This window comes from Montipora foliosa, chromosome 9 (assembly GCF_036669935.1).
Source record: "Montipora foliosa isolate CH-2021 chromosome 9, ASM3666993v2, whole genome shotgun sequence".
In the NCBI taxonomy this organism is placed as follows: Eukaryota; Metazoa; Cnidaria; class Anthozoa; order Scleractinia; family Acroporidae; genus Montipora; species Montipora foliosa.
The window spans coordinates 17907592-17928858 of NC_090877.1; the positions used below are offsets into that span (position 1 = coordinate 17907592).

Genomic DNA, 21267 nt, shown 5'->3' on the forward strand with positions numbered 1-21267 from the left:
TACATCGAAAAGTCGTAGAGGTAAATACGAGTTTGTCAAAAGGAAAATGCGTTTGATTTAGAACTGTTTCTTTTTTGTTTTAAAGTCGTAATAATCATATACTAACAATCCTCCAAATTAAGTGTTGTGTAAATAATTTAGGGGGTGGGGGGGGGGGGGGGTAGGAGCGCTTTCAAGCCTGAAAAGCAGCTTAAAATGCTGATATCTTGCCAAAGAATTAGTGTGGTTTTCTGCAGAATGGAACTCGTATTATATAATCTGTGGCCTTTCCCTACATCAAGGTGCGACGGAAAGCCGCAAGAATCTGGAACAAAAATTCATCTTCCAAATCGGCACCCTTAATCCTCACGGTATTAACGAACGCTTTTCATTTAACTAATATATTCCTATTTTTCACGTTGCCATGTTACCCACCAATAGCGTAGCTCCTACTCTACTATAAGTACTACACGTAACCCACAATTCCTCGATTCGCTCTGACGAAGGGCTAACGCTCGAAACGTCAGCTTTTAGAATCTCTGTACGGTGGCCAATTTACATTATCGACTCCGTTGATAAAACTAAATTTTTCTAAATATTTAGAGCACGACTATGAGAAGAAGTACAAGTTGTACTTGTTCTCGCACTCGTTGCCGATGCTAACATTTTATACTATCTGCAAAACTTGCAGACATTTGACTCATGGCCAAGCCAATGAGAGGGATGGGTCAGTTGACATGACGTCACAATTAATGCAAACTGGCTTACTTCAAAATCACCTATATACTCTCGGAATATATACCAAAAGGACTTGGAAATAGCCCCTAGAAATTCGCTCCAAAAATGTGCTCAATAGTGCGCTCGTGAAAACATAAGAGCACATGTTAATCAAACGCAACTAATGCACGTGGTCCACTCAGCTTTTATCCAAGGATAACAGTTACATCAATTGGACAAAGACCAACAACGCGCTTATGTGCTCCGGTGTGAGATTTCCGTGATCATGGACTTCAAAGCGAACCCCAAAGAAAGCGCCTTTCTCATCGAATCAAGCGCTCTGCAAAAAAGGATCCAAAGAAATTATATTAACTCTTATAGATTACCGTTTAGAGAATACGTGGAAAAATCAATTATGGAGAATTGTATAGCTTACCACATGCGTGCACAGTTATCTTGTCGACTCTCTCTTGGTCATCTAGGCGAAGGTTTGGGAGAATTCTACAGAAAATTTATTTTCTTGAGTAAAACGAATTTCGACAATTGAAAGCATCATCTTGTTTTCCGGAGGATGAATAATTGTAAAATTGTTCAGGACACAATGATCTCCGAAATTTGGCAGCTACAGAAGTGGCGCTTTAGATATCGTCTGGTCGAAGTCCATCAACTGACATGGCATGTAGAGTTCTCAATGGGAAAATTTATCAAGCAATACAAGAGCCCTTACAAACATACCCCGGTTTCGGTAACGGTCTCTACTAGCCTTGGAAAGTCGGCAGACGTCACCGCATACGGCTTCCAAAAATACGGTGTAAAAAATAGCGAAAATGCTCACAAAGGTAAATACCTTGAGTTCCATGACTTGAAATGGCAAGTCGAGAGTGGTATTCCTGTGCTCTACAACAAGATAACCTCGCTTCTCAGAGGCGCGAATCACTTTTACTGCATCGCCTTTTTTAAAAATAACTTCACTCCCGTCATCTGCAATGAAAAGGATAACTCACTCAGTTTCAGTTCTCGGAGCATAGCCAGACAATTGTCACGCTCCGTCTTGACAAATTTACAGACGTTTGTATGACTGGGGCTGTACGCCATACCACCAATCATACAAGAGTTTGTAAATTTTTCATTCTTCAACTTACATTTTCTCAGCTGATATTACACCTGATATGCCGAAACTTTGCAGGGCTACTAAAGTAAAGGTGCTCTTTCTATTTCTATATTTTGCGAGTTGCGTAGCCCCGTAGGGGCAAGGAAAAATACGAGCAATGAGCAAAATGTCCGCGAGTATTATATGTTAAACCATCGAATAAGAGATTTATTATTCCACTACAAAAAGATGTTTTTTTTAATTTTATCTGGTAAGAGCGTTTCTAAAAAATGCATCATCTGTCCTTCAGGGCGCTTGCGAACGATATAAACAGCACAGAAAGCCAGACAAATGTCCTTTATTTGATGGGATAAACGAAATGACGAGAGACAAGCGATGACAAGCTAAATTCTCAGACTTTGTATCGCGTTGAAAACAATTTCTTTCATTGAAAAACTGCCGTTCCGTTCGTATTTGCTCTGTTCTAAACCGGTCAAACCGGGACACTACAGTGTATTACCGTCTCATATTTTGCGCGTTCTCTTGACCAAATACGGTAAAATGGCGTAATAGTGGAATAATAAAAGTGTCTTAATGGGGCTCAGTGGTGGTAACGTCAAAAAATTAAGATGGTTGATGGTAAAACTATTTCCATTTTCCTATTGTAAGTTCCTTTGGTTAGTACAATTTCCAATGCTTCTTTTTATACTTTATTCTTGTAAAAGCGTGCATGATGATCGTCCCAAGAGAAATTTCCAGCATCAAAAATTGTAATTTGAAGTACAGCTGACCTGGATAATCGACTTTCATGACGCGTGTCTGTGGGAATCCCATCTTCATGTTACCCATCACAGTGTATGGCCGGCTTTTCGGCAGAGGAGGAGGTGTTTCCTAAAAGAATATTTCGTAATTTTTAACACTAACATGTACTTTTGTTTTATGACATTGATTAACTATCATAAGTGGGAATCTTTTGTGACCACGTGCTGGTGGAGTAGAAGTGGAATGCTCATGCCCTTTGTCTATGGCGGAACGAACCCAGATAAACGACAACGCCCCCGTGGAATTCTTGCCAGCCAAGGGGCAGAGCATCCGCTCGGTGTTGCAGATGTCGTTGGTTCTAATCCTGCTTAGGGCTCTGATTTTCCAGTTGTTGCCACGAAACTAGTTTACTATGAGCACTCATTTTGGCCACGTATAAAATGTAGCGTGTTTTTTTACGAATCTCAGTGGCGAAGCCAAGAGGATATGAGGCCAGACATGAGAGCGAATTCCCTTTTTTCGACCCTCTTATGACGAAAGTTATTTCAAACTAATTATTAGCTCCGTGTCATACTGCGTGGTTATTTCAAGGACGACACCCTATTCTCGGGTTTCACTCACGTGATCAACAGCCATGTTTTTCAACGAAAACAAAAAAAGACGTTAGCACAATAATAGTTTTCAATTCCCGGAGGATTGGATCGGGACACCAACATGGCCGCCATTTCATTGTTTGGGGACACCAACATGGCGGCCGTGATGTCATGTGAAATCCAAGAATTGGTAAGTTGGTGTGAAAATGGATCGCGGGGTCATGGGGACAAGAGATAGAAAAAACTTCGCAGCGTAGGAGCAATCTAAAAATAGCTTTCAAACAATTATCACGGGGCAATGGGATTCGCTCTCTAACCTCGTCCTCTCTTGGGATGGCCATCAGGACGTAATTTGCATCGGTGGACTTGCTGAGTCATTCTTTAAACTATCAGCATCAAATACCTTGTTTGAGTCGTTAGGATTAGCCAAAATACCATGCATTTATTAAGGACAAGTCTCAGAGGACCCCGTACAAGAGACGACAATATCATTCTCTTTGTGGAAACATGAAAACGGAAACATCGTTCACCGAAATGATTCCTTGTTTTCACACCAACTCAAAACTTTCCGAGAGAGAAAATTGTTTACGAATGTTCTCAAAGACATCGACGATTGTCTCTTGATTTGCCAGGAACATTCGGACAAATGCTTTTTCGCAGGAATGTTTCCTCTTTTCAAGGGGTTTAGTCACTCGAGTTTTTAGTTTTAAGATGACTGTATCAGTGGCCACGAGTATAATACAAAACGTTTAGTCTTAATCGGTAAATTTGACAGTCGGCCTCTATGAGACTGTCTCATCGAATCGTTTAAACGTCAAATAAACTCAGATTACCAGTCCAAGTCCCAGTTATTCAAGTAACGTTAACATAATCAAACTGCTTTTCATCTCAATTTTCTGATCTGATCAAAGCTAACAACACCCCTTGCAATATAAAGGGAAGTTCAACTTACCATGTCCAGTCCGTACAGGCAACAAGTCTGCTCGGCTGTTTTCGTGTCCACGCGAAGTTCATCCGACGGAGATAATGACCTTCGAACGTGACTACAGATACAACAAAAAGGGATTGTCCCGACGGCTAATATCAGTAAGAAAATCAGTAAATGCTCTGTTTATAGTGGAAGTGCACTTAGATAACAAGCTAGTTCACAGGCACCCTACTCTTAACTTGAATCTGAAAGAAACAATTCAAACTTAACAGAAACATGATTAAGAACCCCAAATGGCAGGAGGCAAAAAGATGGCTATTTAAAAAACGTGGTAGATATGAACCCAGGTCAACCACATGCAAACCCAACGCCCTAACCACTGGACCACGCTGTCCCACTAAAAACTGGTAAAACACTTCTTAAAATGTTATCCTATTATCTCCCTCTTTATGAAAATCCCCATATGTGACAAGGGCCCAGACTTAAGGACGGTGCCTACTAATTTAAAGATATTTTTGCCCCGGCTTATGATTATGCAGGAAATGTAGGTCTTAACAAGTGTCATTGAAATCCAAAAAGAAAATTGGGAGTGATCACCCATTTTCCAAAAATAATTCATGAATAATATCTATAAAAAGCCTCTAAAATACAAAGCAATGTACGGCGTTCTTTCTCAAATTGAAGCTTAATTATCTCACAAAAATGCATGGCTACCCCCAGTTTTCTTTTTGGATACCAAGAGTACTTACTAAGATCTACTTTCCGCGGTTAGTTTTAAACTGCGCAAAAATATCCCTCTATTAGTAAGCATCATCGATAGGAAACCCGGGTATACCTCGAGATGCGCAGAACGTGTGCGCAATAACAATAGTATGCACCGTCCTTAAACTCCTCACACGTTTATAGTCGACATTTTTAAATTCTTCTTATCTCTAATTTGCCTCATATGTCACGTTGCATAGTTACATTGATTCGAAAAGGAAGCATCTTTAATAGCCCAGAAATTAGGAAATTGGATTCACCAGGGAAAGCTGCAGCTTAAAGCCCCACTGTGACCACGAGCTGAATTTTTGTTCGATGGTCCCAAACTGGACGACAGCCAATCGTGTTTTGTCACGCAATAGAAAGAAACCCTTCACCAAGGATCCCTCAGTAAAGACTTGTTTCCATATCACCAAGTGCCCTTGGACGTGAGGTGCCTGAGAATGAAATTAAATCGCTGGAATCGGTCAGTGTAAAATGCAGGGTGAGGTTATAATGTAACTGTTGAAAAAGCCCAAACCCTTTAGAAATGCTAACCTTAGGCCTAATTAGGCCTAAAACAATATTTCGGCTTAACTGTTCCGATTCCAGTGATTTAATTTCATTCCCAGGCACCTCACGTCCAAGGGCACTTTGAGATATGGAAACAAGTCTTTACCGTATACCTCGGCCGTTTCTCTCGATTGCGTGACAAAACACGATTGAATCAGAACGCATGACGCGTGCTCCATTCTTCGCGCAGCTTAATCTTGCTCCCTACGGAAACGCTTCCTAACGCAAGCTACAAGAGGGACAGCGAGCAGTCTACCCTAAATTCACCCACTTTGTAAATAGCTTAACTGGTTTGTTCCTTTCAGTTCAATTTCTCATAATCTTCTGTTTGTTGAAATTTTTTTTCTCTCTTTTCGTTTCCTCTAAAAGTAGCTATTTGTTAATGCTCCAATTACGTGACCAAAATCTCGAGGGTCAAAGACAACAATTACACTCGAGAGAACATCGCATTTACGTTAAAGGGAAACGACAAATGACAGGCTGCTGCTTCTCATAGAAGCATGAAAATTATCTAACGAGTCTCTCTCTCTCTCTCTCTCGCCCTGAGGAAGTTGCTCAATATCTGTTGATAACTAGACTGCTAGTAGTCTCTTTCTTCCCCTAGACTACGCAGACACGAATGTATTAAACCCACGCCAAGCAAGCTGGTAGCCTGGACCCTAGATCCTCCCTCTCCCCAATCACACCTCGGTTTTACCCAAAATTTGCACAATGTTCTTATTTCCACCCACGAGTTGAATATGAAGAAGAAAGAACGACTGTGTGCAGTCTAGTTGATAACTGGCAATGAATGAGCTAAAATCAAATAAATTTCTTTGATTTTTGGCAAGATGCAAGTTTCAGCCTCACGTTTCCCATTGGCATAAACGTCAATTACCACCAAACCACTCTAATGACAACATCGTTCCCAGGGCCTCTTTGGCGATGAGGAACCGCAAGAGTGACCCTGGGAACGAGGTTGCTCTAATGAAACGCAACTCCAACTGTTAGTTGAAGGAAAAAATTAGAGTAGACTTAGAGTAATGAAAGATCGCCTGTTTTTGGCACCTACATAACGGCTTTGACGTGTAATGCGAACCAAAGATTTCTTATCCAGCGAAGCAACTCACTTGTGGTTTAGTTTGCCGCCGTGTCGACCCTTCATCTGCATTTCAAGAGATCTTTTGAGGTTCGGCCATCTCTTCTGGCAAATCCACCGCCTTATCCAGCACTGGATCGTAATAACAGCCTTCACTTGACGTCCTTCGCAAAGATTTTCTAGCTCTTGCTTAACAATTTCACTGCGATAAACGACAAGGAGATAAATATAAGGTTAGGCAAGACGCGAGTTTCAACAACCGAGAAAAAGGCGGAGGCCGAACTTTTTTAACATACATGTTCAAGAACGAAGACCTAAGACCTATGACCCTATGATCTAAAACGAAGACCCTGTGATCTAAAACGAAGACCCTATGATCTAAAACGAAGACCCACTGATCTAAAACGAAGACCCTGTGATCTAAAACGACGACCCACTGATCTAAAACGAAGACCCCGTGATCTAAAACGAAGACCCTGTGATCTAAAACGAAGAACCCGTGATCTAAAACGAAGAGAACTTGCATGACTTGTCTGTCACAGGCTCAATTCACTGAAATGTCGTTAAAATCTGAGACTAAAAATTCTTTGTCATATGTATTCTGCTATATGAAGATAACAAACTCTGAAAGCGTGACTTTATGGCGAATAAAAGATTATTTCAATAAACACTGTTGAGGACAAATATAAGGATTTTGTGGCCACAATTTCTGGTTTTACGGCTCTTGATAACATTGCGTGACAATACTGCGCATTTCAGTCCCCATAACTAGCAAAACTAGACCCTCCGTGAGGGTACACTGGGTTGCCTGTGGTACGTGAAGCGTTTCAGGCAATTTTTTTTATATGGCTTGTGTTTGTAGCCGATATAACGCGCGCTCTGATTGGCTAATTGCGACTTAATTGTAGGGAATTATTCTCCCGTTATGTCCACGGGCCGATTACGGCCTTGCAAAAGCAAAGCAAAAGGTAATAAAAAACCATATAATAAACTACTTACTAACCGAGCTACAGTCCCAGACATAATTGTTGGGACACTTCTGCCTCGTCCTTCCCTCTCAATGTTGGTGTGAAAGATTTGGTGACTGAACTGCGATAAACAACATTGAGAGGGGCAGGGAACGCACGAGGAGGGAACAGAAGATGTTGACATGAAGTGTCCCAACTATTTATGTCTGAGACTGTAGCTCGAGCCGTACTGGGGAATATTGGCCCTCGGTCGTTTTTGTACGGACCGAGCGCAGCGAGGTCCGTACTGCCACGACCTCGGGCCAATATTCCCCAGTACGGCCCTCGCGCTCGGTTAGTAAGAAGTTATTAAGGGGTCACCCAGAAGTCATACCAGCAGAGGCCCTTTGGCTCACAGGTCCTCACACGTTCGTACGACGAAACAGATCCTTTTCTGAAGTTAAAAACCTGGCTACCGGCCTATTAACTCTTTTTCCCACTTTCCCAACCGCGAGAAAACCGCGGTAAATCAGCCATCGCCAAAAAAAGTTTTTTTTCTCAAAAAATATTTAAAGTTAGGGGGAAAAATACATCATTTTAAAGCTAAGAAAATGAGCTTTCCAACAGCATATAACTTATTTACAGACAACTGAAACATTTTATAAAAGCGAAAGTTGAACGAAAAAATTAAAGAAAAATAACAGTAAAATATGTTTTCCAGGCAAAATTTGGTTGATTACGAATTTTTGGATGCAAAACTAAAATTTTCTGCAATTTATCTGCTTTCTTGGACATAAACTCGACCGAAAACTGATGAGGCACGAATATTTTTAGGTTTTTAGGAATAATCGGATTAGCGATTAATGCGTAATGTGATAATGCGATAAAAGTGTCAAATTTGCGACCCGTTGCTAACGGCAACGGAAGCGATCGCATTACGAATAGTTAACCTCTGTTTGCCAAAAACCACCCAAATAACCGATTCTTCGACGGAAAATTCATCCCAGAGGATAAAACTATTCACTGGCCATGTAATTAAGGTAAATATGTTCGAGCGAAAGCGAAAACAAGCGAATATTTTGAGGGAAAACACAATTATGTGACATCAAAGGAACATGTTTTTTGGCGACGTAGTGCCCCAACCTATGGCAGCGAAAATCGTTTTCTAGGGTCATTTCTATGCTACAAAATACGGCCTAGAAGGCGAAGTGAACTTTATAAGGTCAAGCAAAGTGTACAAGATTAAGACTTTTCTCTGGGTCAACAAGGGAAATAATAACTAGCGTCAAGAAATGTTATATCACCTATAGAATACGTATCTCTTGCCCAGTACCCATGGGTAAAACATGACGTCAATCTGGGATTTGCTGATTTGCTTCATCAGAGTTTCTAGGATGACTTTGCAATCCTCGTACCCAGTATCTTCCTGACACAGAACCTTTCGAGGCGACAAAAAGCTGTACTTTCGGGCGAAAGCATGGAACCGAGAACGATGAGCGACGCCTGAAACACAACAAATAACAAACTATTTTGCTCCCACTGATTTGACAGTGTTTTGTAAGGGTATAATAAGCCAACATCCACCGAAACCGCGATATTTCCCTTACGGAAATTCCCAACCATTAAGAGACTGAGTACACGGAAGTATCGGACACAACTGAGATGAAAGATACCATAACAATGTTATGGCTACTGATCTCGAGTATTTAGGTCTAAGAGTGTTTTTGAAACGGTTAGCCTTTCGGTGATTGTGTTGAGATACCTTTAAATTTTGGAAATTATAACAGCCTCCTTAGTCTGGTGGGTATAGGAAGTAACGCAAAGGGTACGCCATGGGTTCGATTCTCTCACCTTGCAGGAATTTTTTTTTTTTTGACTTTCATCTTTAAACTAATTTACAAGTTAGAAATCGTTTGATTTTACCGCAACAGGAAACGTAGTTTCGGTTTCCTATCCAGACTGATGAAAGGAGGGAAACATGATCTATGTTGCCCAAGCGCAAATGAGGGTAGTCGAAAACCCCTCGTAGCATTAAGTAAAATCTTGAATAACAAGAGAGCCGAACTGTTTATTGGTCCCTTGCTATACCTTGCACTTAAGCCCAGACGAGACCCGGGTACTTATCGAATATAAGAATTAAACTAGGAACGTGTTTCGGAGGGAAAGATACTAAACTAATATATCCCATTTGAATTAACTATGATGAAATGAATAGACTGCTGGCAGTCTGTTTTTCTCTCGTAATTCAGTATGGGTTATGAGGCGAGACGTTTTGGCTAAAGGGGAATGGGACGAGACATGGGCGCGGCGCGCACGAGAAGAACTGCGGATATCAAATCAAGTGAAGCTACGATCCTCGCAGTTATGAACGCAATTTTAGCAATTGTGTTCAAACCCCTTTGAAATCCTGAATTTTTCAGGTCTACGCAATTGCTAAAATTGCGTTCATAACTGCGAGGATCATTGCTTCAATTGATATCCCCTTTCCTGTCAGTTAAGACATAACCCTATCCGACATTCTAGTCCAAGCTGTAAGACAAGACCACAGTATATCAGTGGAAAAGTATCCGAACAACTGATGCGAGGGTAATAGAATCGACTCCTTTTATGACAATTCCGCTGTCCCAACAGATAATATTCCTCGATTCACATAACCTTTTAGTTGTGAAATTGGGGTCAATGTACCTGACTGGAGAAGTTGCAGTGTCTCAAATATCTGCAAGACTCGAATCTGCTGACTGACAATTCCACGGTCAAAATTATAAGGTTCTTCACGTGAGTTAATCTGGAAACAAAGTGGCGCATACGAAATGATTGATGGTAAATCCATTTCAAAGAAAAGATGGATGCAAAATCGATCGAAGAACAGACATTACAGTTACCTTGATGCATCTCACAAATGTTGGCTGAGACTGGACCAAGGTCTTAAGAAGAACGTCGATTTTTTCCTAAACGAACGAAACAAGCTTACAAAAAGCGAAAAACTTTCAAGGTAACAAGAACGTAAAAAACACAAAGTCAACTTTCTAATGCAAATGGCGCTTCATAACTAACCTGAAATCCCTGAGAAAAGGTGCTAAGAGGTACATCAGTTGACCCTGAAGGGCTAATAAAGTAAGCAAATGTATAATAATAAATTACTTGAAAGTATAAGCTTAATTAGTATCACCCAACTAGTAGACTAATGCAAATCCTGCATTTTGATTGGCTACGCTACTAGAGGACTATTATTAATAGTCCTCGAGTAGAGAAAAGCGTGACGCTTTCTTTCGTTTTATTCCCAAATAAATATTTCTTTAACTTGAATTTGCTAACTTTATTATTGCCTTTTCTGTCCAACTAGTTGGGTGATATTAAAACAATTAGACCCTTCGCCCTCAAGGGCCACGGGTCAATAGCCCATTCGGTAAATCCTTATACATAAGCTTCTTTGGGAGCAGGGCTGGTGCAGCGGTGAAAATGTTAAGTTTACAACAAATTTGATGATGTGTCAATTAAATTTTTGTTTTGTAACATTTGAACCAGTATAAAAATAAAAGGATGTGAGAGATTACTAGATATACAAGTATCAGTGTGCTCTTTATACTACAACTATGGAAGCAGTGTTGGTGCAGCGGTGCATGAGAGAACTGTATACCTGATTATTCGAATACATGTACATATCTCTTTATACTAACCAAGGTCCACGTCAGTACTATAAGTTACGGACCGAGTTTTTTCCGTTGATTTATGGCCTAAGCGCGAAGCGCGAGGGTCATAAATTAACGGGGAACACGAGGATCTGTAACTTACTGTACGGACCGCGAAAACGATGTTAGTGCGATATTAATTATATCTCGAGGTAATAAGGCGCACGAGAAAGGAATCTAGATGAAGTCAAGTGAAAACTAGATGAGCAGAACGTTCAACTGCCACAAATGATTGGCATGCGTAAAAACCTGAAAAACGAATAAATCCTATTGGCTTTTTGAAATAGTTGCTTACAAGATTCAAACAATTTCACAAGTTTATTTCACGTTAACAATATGAAAAACTTGCAAGAAATCATGTTGCGTCAAAATTTGAAATTAAGCGGGCCGTCCAGCTAAATTAGCCAATTATAGCGCGTGTACTATCTGAGAGATCTAATAAAGCACGAATTGGATCTAACTTTCCCCATCTAGAAAGCCCTTTGCCACCCCTTTCATACTTTGATGTCTCACCTTTGTGACTCCTGAACGGGGATGGGCGAGATTCTGTGTAGGACACCCTTAGGAGCCGTGTTCTGTCCTTGCTGTGGTTTTAAATCGTTCGTAAACAGATGCGTTGCAAAGCCGAAATTACAGTTCTAAAAGGAAAGACAGAGGATCAACTACGCTACAACGTGTTCGGAGTATTTTTCTCTCTCAATAATCAAACGGCTTGACGCAAGAAACTGGTGATCCATGCGGGAAAAAACTCTACACCCTTTGTTTCAGAATCAAATTGCAGAAAACCCTCCAAACGTCAATGTTGAAAATTCTGGTCAACCTCTGACAAGTTGTCCTTTTCCCCAAGCATCGGTATACCTGAAAATTCTCTGTTTCCTTTGGGATTTCATTCAGGTAAGCAAAACAATGAGGTAAAATTCATTTGGAAAGATATTGATGAATTTTCGTTCTGGGCAAGAATGAGAAGAGACGTGTTGATCGAAGTGGGAAATACCCGTTCATGATGCCGGGGCACCTCAGGTGTACATAAGAGGCAATTTGCTTAAATTGTCCATCTACGTGAGACGATTACTTCTCTCATTCGTCTGCAACCCGCATTTCAAATAGATACATTTACTTCATTCATCAATGACCGTTCAATAGACCTTTTTGCAGATACGGCGGCCATTTTGATTTCTATTGTTTCAAATAGCTATTATGGGATGCCCAGGGGGCAAATACATAAAGGGGGAAGGGGGGAATTAATATGTATTTGCCCACTGGGCATCCCCATAATAGCTATTGGAACAAAAGAAACCAAAATGGCCGCTGCATCGTCAAAGTAGTCTTTTAGACACCTTGGAATTTCGGTGATCCACACCAGAATATTAGCCTCAAAGAGTGGAAATAAAAAACAAACAAACAGAATGTAAAGAATAAAATAAACTATTAAAAAATAGATAATACACACCTGCCGTGAGAAGACACAGATTACGTCATCTTGAATACTGTCACGGTTAACATGAAGAAGACTTCTGGCGTCATAAACAACCTGAAAAACAGATAACAATAAGCGCTTAGGTACGTCCCCAAAGAAAGACGAAACCGTCTCTTACTGCTTTTGTAGGCAAAGAACGATCACAGACGCGGAAGAATTCGTTAGGCGACTAATAAGACGTCAAAAAGTCCGTTTTGATAAACAGCGCCCCCAAAACAGTAAGCAAGACAATTTCATTTATTACTTGCCGGGGCTAGCCCATAGGCTAGAAAGTTTGATCTTTCACTCACATTCCAAGAATAAAATTGGTGAAAACGGTGTGGATATTTAGAGAGAAAATTGAAAATTCATCGCCAGGTGCTCGCGTCCTCTACATGACCTCAAAATTGATCATTTCACGTGCACATGTTGAGCCCGTGGGAAAGGAATTTCGTAGGCAGGACAGTGACTCAGTAATTCGGGCCCATTCCATAGATCGGTGGTTTTCGTAGTAATTTAATTGTTTTGTTTTTTTTTTGCCGACTTACATTTGCACCGTAGTGTGACACTCCAAAGCAGGAACTGGCAGGATCAGGATCAAAAAAGCTGTAGCAACAAACAACAAGCACTGACTTCAGTCAAAGAAGAGGCAGTAAATTTATTTAAATCTCCATATACAAAGCGGAGCACAAATGCTCCATCTAAATGACCTTACTCGCCTGTACATTTTGTTTCCCCATCGTTTATTCTGTGACAATACTCAGGAGGGTATGGATCTTATTACAAAACGGCCGCCATTTCAGTATTCTTTTGTTTTGGCTGCAAATTTGCCCCTGTTATCCGTTTAACGTTAAATATTCTTTTGGATTTTATGTTAAAGAACGAGGTAAAAAGGGCTAATTTGCAAGCACACAGACGAATACTAAAATGGCGGCCATTTTGGAATAAGGTGTATTGCCTTTCAAAGTTCTCCTTCAAAGTATGACGCTCTTACCGCTGTACCAACCAATTCGAGCAACGCCAGGCTCACCCAGTAAGACAACTCAGCACTACTCACCACTCGTTGTCTTTGTTCTGTGCTTTCAATCGCTGCAAGAAATTCTGATAGCTTCCGCTGTAAAAAAAAGCAATGAAAAACAGTTGTTATGGTACTTCCATAATCCCGCCGCTTGGTTAACAAAATAGCACGAGGCCAAGTCTGCCGACGGGGCGCGTCTGGGTTTAAGTTGCACCGATGAATAGTCTCTCAATTCCTGAGGGAGGAGAAGAGGGTGCTGAGGCTAGGAAACGACGATAAAAGTCCCGGAGGCGGTAGCCCAGTGGTTTGGATGACAGATGTGCATGAGCCTTCGGGTTCACGTCCCGTTCTAACCACTTCCGGCGAATCAAATTGGGGTTTTACCATTTGCAATTGCCTTGAGAGCGAACCATCAAGGAGACATGGGTCTCCTAGACATTTCTATAGATAAAATTGTCAGAAATGCTGTGCTGTTTACATTCTTGAGATTGGAGAAAAAAAAGAAAAACTGAACTCATCGCGTGACTAAAATTCAGTGTAGGACGCAAAATAAGACGATGCCGGTGACTTCTTGTTAGTTTGAAGGATTTATTGAGCGTGATTGCTTTGTGTTTCTTCAGCCCCTGGCTTCCAGAGATACCCAAAAAAGAAATGGAAAAGAAGAAGCCAACAATCTCCAAAATTTATAGCATCAAAGAACCAGACGCAAAATGGTAAACAACAGGGAAAAAACGTCCGGCCTACGAAAACGCTGCATCACGAAGATTTGGTTTTGTCGAACAAGTTGATAAAGGTAACCTACCACCGTTAAGAAATATTTGGGAACTTACGTTTCGACCCACTAATCCTTCGCTTTGACAAAGGACTAACCGTAGAAACGCCGTCTCTCAAATCTTTCTAACGGTGGTTAGTTTACAGGCTTTATAAAGAAGCTACATAAACCCAAATTTTTGAGTTTCACACCCCACCCACAGATGCAGAATCACAGATCCTCCATAAACTAACCTACTCAACTTCACCACGTTTTTGTAAAGCCTAGTTTTCACAAGCGACGCAAGTACAATTGCAAACATAAGTGCCTTACGCTAAGTGAAAAAGAACATCGACACAATCATCAGTACGCACAAAATGCTCAGGCGCGGGGAATCTGGAACGAACGCTTTCATTGGCCAGAAACGACAAGAAGTCGTAAATTTCCTTGTGCGAACAGAAGCGCAAGTAAAAGAAAAGGAAACATTTTGATCCTTGTGCTTGTGTTTATGGCTGCGTTAAGGCGTTGATTGCACTTAAAGCTAAAAAAAGGTAAAGTAACTTTATTTAACGTCGGTAGTTCCTTCAGCTACGAGGCTGGTATCAATGGAAGCCGACGGTGCGCCCTTTACCCACCTCTCTCTGTCAGTGCTCCGTTTTACGGGTATTTAAAGCTATAGCTACACGGATCAGAGGAAAGTCGAAACAGACGTTTAAGTCACCGAGGATCGAACCGGGGACCTCTCGCTCCGAAAGCCTCCCACTAGCCAACTGAGCCACTACTGCTCTGGTGCTTTCGCGTCCTAAAGGGATTCAATATAATTAACCACAAATAACTCAGAAATTTAGTCCTTTGATCTAAAAGTAAATTAACCGTCCGTCGAAAGAACATTTTGAACACTAGATTTCAAATAAATGCCAAGACATGTCTTGACAGCTGAGAGGTAGTTGTTTGACCGCGGACAATAGTGGGACATTGTCTCCATGGAAAGGTTGGTAAATTCTCGAGACATATGCCGTTTTCACTCAAGCGGCACATATCGTTTCCGCGAACGAAAACGTCGTCTCAGACATAAAAATTGTCTCACCATTAAAAAAAGAGGGCGTATTCTCAAGAAGAGTTAAAAGTTTGTAAATGAATGAGACCACTCCTTGTCACAAAATTCTGTAGACTATGCGCTGTACGTGCTTCGATAAAACCTACCGTGCACGCATAGACTAACTCCGAGCAAGCGTTACACGATTGAATGCTTTAAACATACATACCGAGCAAACAAGCTTTCTTTGTCCAACAAGGTCAAAACTCCAGCACGCTGCACACAAAATTAAATCGACAGTCAGAGGGGCCGAGTATTTCTTAAACTTTGTCTTGTTGCTTAACATTTACATAAACACGTTCCAGAAGCTGGCAAAGTGTGATTCACCTAAGGATGACTAAAACTCTTTCTGCAGAGGTGGCCTCACACACCACAAGTTGGCCGTAGAGTTCAAAGAACTTGGGGAAACTAGTTGCTCGATTTCGCACGCAATGGGGCGTTTCGGTTTTTTTGTAACCCTCCCTCCCCCCCTCCGGCGAAAAAGGAAGGTCCACTGATGGTGCTACTGATGAATACCTTGGATAACCTGGTCACGTGATTTATAGAAGAAGAAGAAGAAGAAGAAGAAGAAGAAGAAGAAGAAGAAGGATGTTTAGTGACTGTTCAACATACCTGGCAAGTCAGAAGCTCAATACAAGGAGCATTATCAAAATAATCCACACTCAGATGTTCTGAAAGAACGCCTTCTTCCCTGAAGACAAAAAAGAAAACAAAAAAGAGTCACAATGAAGCTAAAGAGACCAAGTCACAGGACGAAAAAACACAGAGAAATAGCAATTTTTACTTCTAACCTGGCCAAATCATCTATGCTCTTAAATATGTGAGTGTTATAAAAATGCTGCAGAGTTTCCGAGCATAGATTGACACAGATCTGCTCCAAGTGATTTACCTTGAAGAAGACAAACAAGAAAATAAGTGCTTTTCATTCCGCAAAAATTCCAGCTTGAGATGTCGAGAATTCCGTGTGCGCAATGGAACGGTGCTTTCCGGTTGCACATGTGATTCGCGTGATCTCGTGAGCAGAAGACAAAGCGAACAACCGGAAATTTGGCTGAGTGACAAGCGCGCACTCTCGTTGCTGAGCGATTTCCCATTTGGGAGCGCGACGGCAACGAGAACGTCACAAATTTGCATATTTAGTGGGCAAAAACAATAGCTTTGCATGCCCTGCACGTGCGTTTTTCACTTCTGTTCATTTCTTTGCTGTCGTCTGCAAAACAACAACGCGAAATAGCCCAAATTTGAGGTTTTCTGAAGAACGTCAGCACTTGAAGATAAATTTCAATTTTCTCCCCTAAATTAAGCGTCGTTCCGACCAGTGTTATTTTTGAGGAACTACCACACCCTTGTCACATTAAAAGGGTCGAAATAGTCACGAAGTGATTACAATAACGTGAATTTATATTTTGAGATGACGTTCTCCTTGCAGTTGCCGTTGTTTAAGCTCCCGTTTGTACCTCAAGGGAGGGGGGGCTAATCAGAGCCAGAGAATCAAACGAACCGAATCCCAACAAACAGAAGACAACCCAGTTGAAAATGGTGACAAAAAACGTCGCCATCGATAAAATTTCGCGATTGTTCCGTCTCGATTATATTGAAGTGTGCCCTAAGAATCATGTTACTGGAACAGGCCAAACGGTGTTCAACCGAGATAAAGCCAGAAAGTGAAGGATCCCCTGAAGTATCGCCTCGTCAAACTCTTGAGTTGTTTATTTCGCGATGTTGTTTGGCAAAGTGCAGCCAAGAAATGCACCGTGTAACTGCAGCGCGATTATTTTGGACGCGCTTAAGACCCTACTGACGTATTTTTTGGGGTGCGTTGCTAAGGATGTAATGGTTAGGTAATTTGAGAGAATTTAGCATTATTTTTGTCAGTTTCCAACTTTTGTAAACCAATGACCCTAAATATGACGTCATCATGCCACGCCCATGGTCACGTGGCCAACAAAAGAAAACTCTAAATTTGTCTCCGTGCTACGCAATTTGGGTATTTAATCGAAGGTTTGATAATTTGCATTCGTTTTTGCATCCAGCCAAGCATGGTTTTCTTCTTATACTGAAATACCCATAACTTTTCCAAAAAAAGATGATTTGAAAAAATCAATGCTTAGCTATATTCTGTATTTAGGGGTGAAACGTGCCATGTAAAAAAATCATAATTCAATTTAAAGACCGCCGGAAATGTAGCTTTTCTCAAACCGGTAGTCAGTTCGTTTACGCATGCGCAGTTGATCTGAGAACGAGCGCGAGGAAGGGTGAGGAAACACCTTTGATGGAAACAACAGTTAGCGCGGTGACTTTTGCTTGTGAGTGGGTTTTCTTGTCAGCTCATGATATGATGGCGTCAGTTACCGGAAGTAACATTTCACTTCCTTAGGAACGCGCGAAAAGTCCGCCTGTGGGCTCTTAAGGAAAGCACGCGCGTTTTTGAGACGCAATGGCAACCGGAAGTGAGCTGTCTGTCCTTTTAACTTGTCTTCACACAACCACATGATTGGTATAAAAACCTGGTAGACACCACTGTCCAGAAACGCAAAATATTCTCTTCTGGTTGCCGGTCGCGTCTCAAAAATGCGCATGCCTAAGCTCCCTAGTACTATAGATCCACGACAACGACGTCGACGAAAAATATAACTGCGCAATATCAAAGTCTCCCGCGATTTTTTCACCTCCTTTACGTTGTACAATAGTAGAAACGTATCCTAAAAATAAATTGGTAGGACTGTAAGAGGGGTTTCAGAGTAGAAATAGAGAATGAAAGATTCCGTGTTGCATGCTCACGTTGTTATCAAAACCTCAAATTTGGTGATGTGCAGAATAACGCAAGAATGTGCTCAAATGCGTGCAGCAGGCGCAGCACGATTACTTTTCCTCTTTTAACCAATTATATCAGGAGCCCATCGGGAGCGTGCAACTTCCATACAGCGTCTGTGAAACGGCGTTTTCACAAGTAGGTTTATTTTTAGACTAGCCCTTCCCGCGAATTAGGTCAAAAAACAAAGGCAGTTCCGGTTCGGTGACCCTATGACGTCAGCTTAATTTACTGTGGGAGTCTCATTCGCGGGAAATTCAATCTAAAAATAAATCGGTCTGTGAAAACGCCGTTACACGAACACAGTAGAGTTGTAGGCTCCGGGTCATGGGTTCCTGATTATATTAATTATTGTTTTGTGACGTTGTCGTGGCTGTAACCGTCGTCGTTTCTTAAACTCCCTAATTGGGACATCAAGACGACTGGAAGACGATCACTTTAGATGTTATAAAAACGACTGTTACAAAACGACGGTTGCCAGCTTTACTTGTAGAATGAGAACAAGTAGTAGCAGATCTTACCTCGCTATTTTCGAAACCAAACATATCTAAGACTCCAATCAGACCAGAGGCTCCGCTGGTGAACTGGAAACTACCGTCCAACACCGGCGAAGATTGGGTATTCACTAACAGAAATAAAAGAACACAGAACGAAAAAAGTATACACAATACCTGCAGTAAACAAGGATTGTATGTGACAGAAAGCAAATTCAGTCCCCGTGGGGGTGAATGAACACCATAATGACAGCAACAGATTAAACCCAATTTTCCAAGCTCTTTCTTCGCAGTAAAATTCGTGTTGGCAACGAACAATTGATTAGTGCATTGAGCCCCGCACCACAGAAACTAGGCTTCCTATCCGTTCAACAAAATTCAAATTTGAAATCCAGGAATTCCAGTTTAGGCATTTCCTACCCATGGCACCGCAAATTTCGTGCCACTCATGGTCGAATGGAAAGAGGCATTTCGGTTAGACCGTACGAATTTTAGAAGGACAAGCTATTGGTTAAAATTGCCGCCTTTTTTATCATTTCAATCCATTCCCCACTCTGTCCATATTTACCTGTAGGTGACAAACAATGGCTTCCTTGAACTTGATTATTCCAATGGTTGAAACAAAGTTGTTTTTTATTGCTGAAAGTTTGGCTAAAGTAGCTTCACACTGCCCCAAACCTTGGTGTTTTTTAATAAGTAAGTCGTTTAGTCTTCCCCAACTTTTTCGCACGTTTCGGGCGACTTCATGTACAGATGAAGCCACGGATAACCTCTAAAACCACATCTCATATCATCCACAAACCTGTGGGAGGCATCATTAGCAAGCCACCCCCTAAACTTTGGGTGCTTCTACCCAGGGACCAAGTAGATCCAGGAGATGATGCTCGAAGAGATTCTTGAGAGCCCCGGGGCGATGATGCAGCTGCCGGCAGCGGCAAGCTCGCAGGTCTCTTGTAGCTGTTCACTCGGCGCACAATGGCAGCAACTGTCCTGCAGTACAGTGCCTTGGCAAGGGCATCTCTGTTATTGTTGGCCTGGTGACACAAGACAAAATGAGGAGTGATTACCACGTAGCTTCTAAGGCATCAAGAAGTCATCAACCAAACAAAGTAATGCAGAGATTCAGAAATACTGGATTGGAGTGATTTTGTCTGATCTGGCCTCGGGGCTCGTCGTCTCGCTTAGGGGTGTAAATTTTGGATTTTGGTCTGGCTTAGGGTGTTCTGGGCAGAGCGCCAATATTTTAAGCCGCCAAGGTCTCGCTTAGAGTTCCGCGAAGAAACACAGAATTACGTTCCGTAACAACAGAACTGCCAGCTACACAGGTTATCCAGGGTTGGACGATGGCTGCTCACACAAGATAAGGATATTAAAGGTTACAGTACCGCTGTTCAGGTCTTACAGAGTTTGTCTATTTTACAAGTAGTGCTCACAGTAGCCGAATCACACAGTGATCTGAGAATCTGCCCTCTGACATTCTTTGTCTTTGTAGTCAGCCCTCTATACAGTGATACACCAGATACACCAAGCAATGCTGCGACAGCTTTGATTTCTGAAATAACACAAATGAAAGACAAGTCACACGAGGCAAGACATGACATCTTTGTTACTCAATGAAGAGAGACCATCCAGTGAGAGTGGCCCAGAATGACCAATTTAAAGCTCCTGACATTTTGACAAACTGAGTGGACGTCATTTTTAGAGTTCAGTAATCTAAGTGATATCAGTATTGTTGTGAGTTGATCATATACAAGCTCTCTCGTTATTGAAATGAAAGTTTGATAGGGATGACACGTTATTGCTTCTCAGTCATGAAAGCGATAATGTTATTTGTGGTGAATCTAATTGGGGCATTGCCAACATTCGTTTCAATCAAGGTTTTTTTTTCTGTCCATTGAATCGAAGATTTCTGCCACCTTTGTATTTTGAAGAATTTCCAAACTCCCCTCATGCAATGTTGACATAAAAAGGCAGTCTAACACATCCTAAAAACAACATTATTGTTTGGGGGGAAGGGGAGGGGAGGGACAGAGTGGGAGGGAGAGAGTGGGAGGGGTTGATGGTTGATGACGCCTTGCCCTGAAAGAGAGAAAAATGGCAAAAGTGTCCCATTACATTAATTCAACACCTTAAGTACTTTATTTAAGATGAATGATTCATTTTGAACCTAGCCATAATGTCACATTATCTTGAATCCAATTTCAATGGTCTTTCAGAGAGGTATTACATCATTGCATCTACAACAGGATCTTGTTATATTTTTTCAAGCCAAAACTGTGGCTTGGGCAATTTTACTTTTTCCTGCTGTCTACATGTTTCTCAATTCTGATGGCACACCTACCGTTGTTTCCTTTGACCTCAAGGTCTGCACCCTCACCATCGACAAACTCCACATTCCCAAGTAACAAGATTGCCACTAATACTCTCAAAACATCTAAAAATGGGATTCCTAGTGTGACCAGTGAAGCCTAAAAAAATAATATCTATATTATTTTTAAAGTTGCTTGGCTACTTGAGACTTGTGCCACTTTTCAAGGAATTCA

General features: G+C 41.4%; 1 protein-coding gene across 1 annotated transcript in view; it reads right to left on the minus strand.

The window, feature by feature from the left end:
- Positions 1-883: 883 nt before the first annotated feature.
- The window catches only part of LOC137969754 (unconventional myosin-X-like), a 39736-nt gene continuing 19352 nt past the window's right edge, over positions 884-21267 (minus strand). Inside the window, exons 10-30 of the mRNA XM_068816108.1 lie at positions 21066-21192; positions 20158-20276; positions 19527-19758; positions 18752-18855; positions 16210-16307; positions 16031-16109; positions 15588-15634; positions 13611-13667; positions 13102-13159; positions 12548-12628; positions 11611-11735; positions 10463-10514; positions 10291-10356; positions 10094-10193; positions 8713-8911; positions 6493-6663; positions 4094-4184; positions 2578-2677; positions 1544-1677; positions 1133-1197; positions 884-1036 (exon numbers count right to left, since the gene is read on the minus strand). Coding sequence (XP_068672209.1) covers positions 1171-1197; positions 1544-1677; positions 2578-2677; positions 4094-4184; positions 6493-6663; positions 8713-8911; positions 10094-10193; positions 10291-10356; positions 10463-10514; positions 11611-11735; positions 12548-12628; positions 13102-13159; positions 13611-13667; positions 15588-15634; positions 16031-16109; positions 16210-16307; positions 18752-18855; positions 19527-19758; positions 20158-20276; positions 21066-21192 — 2067 coding nt within the window. The 3' untranslated portion in view covers positions 884-1036; positions 1133-1170. The remainder of the gene's footprint in view (positions 1037-1132; positions 1198-1543; positions 1678-2577; positions 2678-4093; positions 4185-6492; positions 6664-8712; positions 8912-10093; positions 10194-10290; positions 10357-10462; positions 10515-11610; positions 11736-12547; positions 12629-13101; positions 13160-13610; positions 13668-15587; positions 15635-16030; positions 16110-16209; positions 16308-18751; positions 18856-19526; positions 19759-20157; positions 20277-21065; positions 21193-21267) is intronic.